Source organism: Electrophorus electricus, chromosome 5 (assembly GCF_013358815.1).
Source record: "Electrophorus electricus isolate fEleEle1 chromosome 5, fEleEle1.pri, whole genome shotgun sequence".
NCBI lineage: Eukaryota > Metazoa > Chordata > Actinopteri > Gymnotiformes > Gymnotidae > Electrophorus > Electrophorus electricus.
The window spans coordinates 6364903-6372879 of record NC_049539.1 but is presented as its reverse complement, the minus strand read 5'-3'; the positions used below and the strand labels follow the sequence as shown (position 1 = coordinate 6372879).

The 7977-nt window shown below is 43.4% G+C and overlaps 1 protein-coding gene across 5 annotated transcripts; it reads right to left on the bottom strand.

The window, feature by feature from the left end:
• Positions 1–270: 270 nt before the first annotated feature.
• Positions 271–6629, bottom strand: slc35b3 (solute carrier family 35 member B3). 5 transcript variants are annotated; one of them, XM_027013622.2, is made up of 11 exons: positions 5921–6629; positions 5759–5806; positions 5426–5653; positions 4735–4856; positions 3968–4122; positions 2428–2535; positions 2128–2225; positions 1805–1897; positions 1548–1659; positions 1359–1428; positions 271–947 (listed from the first exon to the last, which is right to left on the bottom strand). In XM_027013622.2, exons 2-11 carry the CDS (start codon positions 5759–5761, stop codon positions 797–799), a joined length of 1140 nt encoding a protein of 379 aa, XP_026869423.2. In that variant the 5' UTR covers positions 5762–5806; positions 5921–6629; the 3' UTR covers positions 271–796. The 5 variants fall into 5 exon arrangements, with proteins under 5 accessions (XP_026869423.2, XP_026869424.2, XP_026869422.2 ...); XM_027013623.2 differs by having other exon boundaries at positions 6103–6629; XM_027013621.2 differs by having other exon boundaries at positions 5759–6629.
• Between the last annotated feature and the right edge of the window lie 1348 nt (positions 6630–7977).

Below are 7977 nucleotides of genomic sequence, written 5' to 3'. Positions count from 1 at the left end.
CACTCTCTCTCACTTACATGCACGCACACACAAAGACACACACACGGCTCATCTAAATTAGGTCTAAAGCCAAGCCCTATGAACAATGTTTGTTTTCTTTCTAGTGCTATCTTATTCCAGGATTCCTAATCAAACAAGCCCTGGGCTATCGGAGGGCTAAACATCTGAGAAGCTGCTTGGCAGCTGTTCAACTCTCTGTGCTGCAGCCAGTGGATAAGAGATGCCTGGCAAGCTACTCACGCTGTTGCTCTGACAACCACTTCAGTCCGCTTGGATAAACTTCCCAGTTTATTTTTAATGTAAAAGGAGCTGCCCTTTCACCAAATTAATGGATAGCAAATATGGCAGTTGACACACTGATAAACATTAGGATACAGTCATATTACTTGTTTTCCCTCTTTTACTCACAGTTAAATTAAAAAATTTTAAAAAGAAAAGAAAAATGGAAATGACTGGCTTCTGTGTAAAAGGACGCCAGTGTTTGTGGCACATGCAGGTGAAAAAGAGATTACTGCGATGATCCTTTTGATTAATCATCCAGTTCAGACATGATTAGGGAGGAGTCTCTTTTTCTCCTTTCACAGTTTTGCTGTCACCCGGCCGACAGGATTACACCTCTGGCTGGTGCAATAAACTGCCGTTTGGCTAAAATCGTCACTCTCCCTATCGTTCACCCACTGGTCCCTGTTGCCAAGCCTTGTCAGAGGACCGCAGGTCGCTGCGTTGAACTTGCTACCACGGCACCCATCCACTTGAATGGAGAAACCCCATAAAGGTGAGGTCAGAGGTCACTTGCCTACACAGTCTGAGAGAGCATGCGACCCTTCCTGCCGTTGAGCACAAGCTTGCGGAGCTCGGCGATTGAGGGCAGCTTCATTTTGTCCCTGTTTTTGCTGTAAACGTTGAGGAAGATCCCAAAGACGACCAGCAGCCCTCCCCACACATACCTGCGCCAGACACAGGGACAGCCATCAATACACAAAAAGAAACATGCAATGAGCGTGCAGTATAGATCCTGCCCTAGAAAGAACTACAAAAGTATCGCGCTCTCGTTTTTATAATTTTAAGGGGTTATGGTACTGCAAGATATTTTTACAATGTGCTTTTCGAGAAAGGCTCTTTTGCTGCTGTAATATTTAGCACAAACTTTTCTTGTAGTCCACCCTTGAGTTAATCGACCCCAAGCATAAAAATGTGTGTGTGCTACATATAAATGAGTGTGCATACAAGCTCTCAGTAAAGTATGCAGACTTTAAATATATTGGTTATACTGGGCTAAGAACACAATGTCAGTACTGTTAACTTCATGTCTGTCCTGTGCAAGCAGCGCTGTGATAATCATGGATTAGAGTTCTCACTGAAAAGTGAAGGGTTTTGTGAAGAATAAAAATGACAGGACGATCGTCATGGCCTTCCTTCCCGTTGTCACTAAGAGAGAAAAAGAGAAAAAACTAAATAAATTCACGGTACCGCTCAAACACTGAGCGGTCATAAGCAGGTTTGTCAGAACAGACAAAACTGCTCAGTATCAGGTGCAAGCGGCTCACCTGTGACGGCCACCAGAGCTCCGAAGAGCTTTATCAAGGCCAGCACGAAGGAAATGCCGAAGTAACCGGTCAGAGAAAAGAAGAACGCGTAGCCGTATGTGGTCAACGGGTGCTGACGCAGAGACAACAACAAGACTTAACACATTCAAATCTTTGATCTGTGTCAATATATAGAAATGTGAAATATTGCAAACATTTTATGCCATATATTTAACAGAACTGTGGCTTCTGTTCATGCAGTATGTGTAAAAGCTGACCTGAGAACAGAAGGCCACTGCAGGTGCCAGTCCACCCATACATAGCAGACCAAGTAGAATGTACACAAACCCAATAGAGTAAGAATACAAGACCTGAAACAGAGAAACAGACAAATAGTTATAAAAAGCACCATATAAATAAATGTCACAGAACAGGGTGAAATGATGGTGAACATGCTTAATGATGTGAAAAGATGGGTTTCATTTCTATGGAACACTCAAGCTACAAGTTGTATAAAACTGAATATGAGAATTGGATTCTGGCTACAAAACTTGAAGTAACCCAGGAAAACTGCTGGTGTGCCTGCTGGAAGTGGTTTTACCATTTCAGAGTTGGACCCATTGTGTAGCTTCATGGCTTTTTCCTGCACGTTGCCAATAGCAGCATCGGCACAAAGCGCCAGGGAGATGAGTATAACCCCTGAGAGAAAATCACCCCACCCCCCCAAATAACAATTTTCAAAAAAATGAAAAACAAACAAAAACAAAACCACACCAAAAAATAATAATAATAATAATTTTACAACAGCCAGAATGATTATCTGTACACAAAATCAGTTCAGCTGCACAGCACAGAAAACTTTATTCCATTGTACACTGATAGATAAGAAGCAGCACACTACCTGTCAAATTGAAATTTGGTGCGACCTTGCTGTCTGCAAGCGTGAACCAGATGAGACCCAGACTCATGCACAAGGCAGCAGATACATCGGCAAAGTTGTAGCGTTTCCCTGCAATGCAAACCATCGCTGTAAACAACAACAAACACTACCTTAAGAAGTCAAAAAACCCTCTCCTTAACTTTAACAAATGAGAACTCCAAGGGTGAACTGAGTTTGCTTTGGCACCTGTCAACTCTCTCAAGCATATGCACCGTTACTGAACCAGACCCACAGGCTTTGCTCGGCTGGGCTCAGTGGCCGGGGCCAGGGCCCGATGCGTCAGCCAGGGAAACTGAGGCTCCAGATTATCCTCTGTGGCTCTGGAGCTGCAGTCATGTGGGGTCGGGTGGGGTCAGGTGGGGATGGGCTGGGTGGCATGCTGAGAGCCAGAGCTTCAGATCAGCATGGCTGACAGCATCTGCACTGACACCGGCTTCAGGTCGGACCTCTGAACAAACTCAGCCCTTGACAAAAAGTTGCCTTCATCAGCTCAACAATCAGGGCGGGAGGGATTTCTTCCTCTTGTTGTAGGACTTCTCAATTCAATCACCAGCCAAACAGGAGAGAGTGAAACAGAGATGATGCCTGCCTATTTGAGGTTGGACATGTGGAAAAAAAAAACAAAAAAAAAAAACAAAAAAAAAACAACTGCCAAGCAGGAGAGAGAGAGAGGAAAAAAAAGTATAGAGACACACAAGGTATTCAGAAGCGGTCCGTTGCCGTGGGGATGACAAGGTGACGCAGCAGGTTGGTCTGTAACTCTTTGATTCTGGGATGCTTTGATGGACTGGCATCCAGCACGCAACACACCAGCCCCAGGGGACCAGAGGACCACAACGGCAAGAAAGAAAAAATATCCCCACAAAGAAAAGAAGAAATAAAAAAAGTGATCAGTGCTATGGGAAAGCTTGAGAAAATGATGGGGAGATGAAAGGAGAGAGGCTGAATTTGGCTCTCTTCATCTCTCCTTCTATCTCATGCCCTTTTCCCTGCTTTCTCCAAGAAGCCTAACGCTTGCGTTAATAACGTGAAAAGTGAAAGCACCTACAAAGGCTGGACGATGGTCACTGCTCTGAGTGATGGATTAAAGAGCATGAGAGGAGCTATTGAAAGGAGTCGAACATGAAGGAGAAACCTTAGAACACTTATCGGCTTGTTTTTAGTCTGTAAATCCATATTGTCCTCAGTGGTTATTAAGGCTACATACATGAAGTATTATACTGCAGTTACAATGCTGCATATGTGATATGACAATGTGATGTTTCCATGAGACATCGTATTGAAGTAGGCCTACGTGTTGACAAATACTTGTCTAAACATTCAGAGAACGCACATCATCTGAACTCAAAACGGCAGTTTAAATTTATCAGACTGCCTATGTGCATATTGCAAGGGTTTTCAATATCACACTGAGACCACCAGTGCTGTGCTTAACAAACAGTATATGGGGACGACTTAGTGATCATCTTTCTTGGATTCCCACACCCATTCTGTCATTTACCTTGTATGAAAACTCCACCGATCATAACAGGAATGAGTTTGCAGCACTTGAAGATGACTTGCGTTGGATAGTTCAAGTATCCCAGCGATGTATTGGAAAGGCCCATGGTCCCAACCGTTAGAAATGCTATGATCATGTATGTTTTTCCTGGGATCCTGAAAGTGGTTCAGAAGAAAGCAAAACATCTTAAACATGTTGGTTCTGCATGGCAGTACACAGGACGGAGACGGGAGCAAAACCTGAGCCAAAAAACAAAACTTAGTGACTAACCATGGTGATGTCTGCCCTGTGATGAAGTTCCCATGTTAAATGCACATTGGGCTCAGTGGGCTGATCAGAGGGCTGCTGTTTAAAAATGTGTGGTGAGGAATTTAAGATATTAATTAGGCCTTACCTGCTGGAGCAATGACTCTTTACTTGACTGACTGTGGGTGTTATTACATACTGAATTCTAAATTTCTCATTTTGAGAACTGAAATAGCTTTTGATGTTACTGATTGCTTTAATTTTCCACAATACATTTGAATCCAAAACAGACAATCAAATCAAGAGTGGGAGTTTGTGACAACCAATGTCACACAATAGAGACCCTTAATGTTAATCTGGTTAATCATGTTAATCTGCAACCTTTTCATAAACAGAGTCAGCCAAGAAACCAGCTATTTCTAGAAACGGAGTCTCATTAAATATTCTGTATCCATGATGACAACCTTTAACCCTAATGCTAACCCTTCCTCTCCAAGTCAAGCTATGTAGGCTCCACCCACCTTCTCCTCTTGTCCTGTGTAAGTTGAAGTTCGATGAGGCCAAATATGGAGTAGAACCCAAACTGGACCAGGGTGAGGTACCAACCGAAGGGTTTGAAACCTTCTATGGAGAATATCAGTTCCTAAAGGGAGAAAGTGAGACAGACTTGGAGGATATCAAAAAATGATGAATAATCTAGAAGCATCAGATGCCTGCAGGGAACAAACACTGCAGAGATTAAAGCTCTCCTTGATTTAACACAGCTGAGTCAGGTCAGTGGGGAAACCAAGCCACCCTGACAAGGTGAACTGCATAAACACCAAACTGTGCACTGTTTCAGCCTGAGTTTGATACTCCTGTTACTTACACCTCAAATGATAATACATGCTCCACATAAGAGACTGAGACGCACACGTGACATAACCTTAAAGGAGCTGCGATTTGTGTCCTTTCATATATGCAAGTGAATAAATCCAGCACAGTAAGATACTTCATATGCTTATTTTATCAGATCTTTGATAAGCAGTGATTCAGGTTTTTCAAACAAAGACAATATCTCATTTCAGATTATTGCTGGCTGCAGTTGCTATTGTTGCGAGGTTTAGTCAAACTAATCATCTTACTTGCAATTAAAACAAGCTTGTCAGGTTAGAGCCATACTACCAGTTATAAACCCATACCCATGCCAATAAGAGCATAGAAGCTTCATACCTGCAGGTAACCATAGATGAGGTAAAAGAGGAAGACTCCCGCTACACAGATGAAGAACTGTGTCAGAGTGTTGAAATTGCTTAGGTTGACCCCTAGCACTCGAAGATCCTCGACAGATTTGATGTGTGGGGACATCACCTCTGTGGAGGAAGGTATGGAGATGGAGATGTGTTTCCGGACATTATAGTTGATCAGCCCAAATTTGGAACTCATTGTGTCTGCAGGATCCTGTGGATTTAGAGGAGATGCAATCAGTCATATCACCAAAGCCATGTTTGTACAGTTTGCACAGTTCGATGTCACTTCAAATGAAGGAAATGTAATATTCCTTACCATAATCTTGAACTTTTCTTATTCAATTATTATTTAAGTTAGACTAGCCTAGTGTAACATACATAGATAAATTGGAAATACAATTGAGATTTAAAGAAAATACAACAAAACGGTTTAATAGCATTCTGTTGAACTAGAAGTACTTAATGGTCTGGAAGCTACCTCCTTAAGAATAGCAATCTTTGACCACGGTCATTCAAAATCTGTACCATTAATGATGGGCGGCTGGCTTTGGCTACGTGTTGCTAGTTATTTTAGGCTTGTTTTCCATTGGAGATTACTGCGCATTTTCCCTACAACCCTCAAATACCATACGACACGTCATCCAGACAGGATGCGCTTACCTGAACTAACAACAGAAGTGAAATGCGATTTGTCGATTCGTGTGAGGCATCGGAGAACAAACAGATCTCTGCTATGACACTATCAAATGGCCTGTAAGGCACCTGGAATGCCAGTCAGGAACATAACAACGACGCTCAAACATATTCACCACCTCAGTCATTTATCAACGTACAAAAGAGACAGCTAAAACAGTGACGGTCAACACAACTGGCAAGCACGTCAACTCGCGGTACGAAAAGGGAGACATTGGAGCCAAGAACACAAGCTAAAAGCTAAATGGCTAGCTATAAGGCTAAATAAAACTTCCGGGACTGGCTGCAGCACGTTAACGCTTAGCTGAAGCTTCTTTGTAAGAGTCTGGCGTTTATTATTTCGGTTGCCGCCGTGAGCGCTTCGTTCTTAGTAACTTCAGTCCAGTACAGCGGTATTGTGGCACTTCAGCTAGCCAGCCAGCCAGCCAGCTACATCGCTACAGTGTGCTAAGGTAGCGCTTATCCCTGCTACAGCCGTCTCCCGGCAGCGCCGTGCGCAGACACCGCCGCGAGCCAGCGACTTCCTCCGCACGCGAACTCTGACCCGTGGAGCCGCGGCGCCATTGGTCGCGCGCATTCGTTTCTCCTTGCCGAGTAATGTTCCGACTCCGTGTTAATCCTGCGTTCAACACTTGTTTACAGGGTCGACAGGACTGCTGCACTTAAGTTAAAAACTCGCCAAAATCATAAACTAAACCGAAGTAACGGGGGATAATGTAGAACACGTTTAGTTGAATTGCATTTGATGGATTTGTTCTGAATATCGTAAGAAAGTTACATTAAACAGTGTTAGTTTTCATACCTTATTTATTTCTTGCGATGAATCCATTATACATTGTTGGAGCTAACTAATGACTTGGCTACGACGTTTAGGTTTGTTAAAAACAAAGCAAAGCAAACAAAGCAAAAAAAAACAAAAAAAACAGCACTCTGTTGTAGTGGAACTTGTTTATCCAGTCTACCCTGATTAACAAAAGACGTAAAAGGAAGATTATTTGGCACTTTTTTTTCGTATATGTGCAAGGGAAGATAGGCTACTAATTTTGCAGTTTCTATTTACTGAGTGCCACAAACCCAACCAATGCATGGCCTAAACCAAGACTAGCTATTTAACTGTAATAGTACCCATTCAGTATAAGAGAGACGGTAAGAGGAGGCTATTCCCCTCTCTCTCGCTCTGCCCGTCCCATCCATTTCCCCTCCCTTCCGCGCTGGATGACAGGGGCAGTCTCCATCCGTGGCGAGAGGTTAATTCACTCACGGATGGCATTATTCCCTCCCAGCTCCTTTGCCAATATAAAAACTCCGAGTGGACAGACCCATCCCTCATCCATCTCAGATTTGATTGGAGTGGTATTGCCTCCTGTCCCGCTGAGCCCCTCTGCCACGGAGCTCCAGCTTTATGACACTAAATAGCCGGGCTACAATTTTTCCATCTATTCAAAAAATACTCTTAATAACTCATACCTCTGAATGTGAGCCCCCACTCCTTTGCCCGCCGCCACGGACAGACGCGTCCCGCGTACGTTTACGGGGTCACTGAGATAGAGACCTGGAAATGTCCGCCAAGCCGGGGGTTAATTAATCTTGGTGAATTTACTGTTCTTTCTTGGCCGGCCTGCTCGCCGTGTCATGGTCCCAGAGAGACGGCCGCACCATTTTTACGGCCCACTAATAGTATTCAGCAATGCACAGAGCTGTTTACATGCTCACAGCACTTTTCTCACCCAACTTTCAAAGTGAACTCAGCAGTGATGGATTTGTGGAATGAATTTTGCCTTTTGCCCTCCTTCTCATGAGATACTAAATAATGAAATAAATATTTATTGATTATTCAGGGAG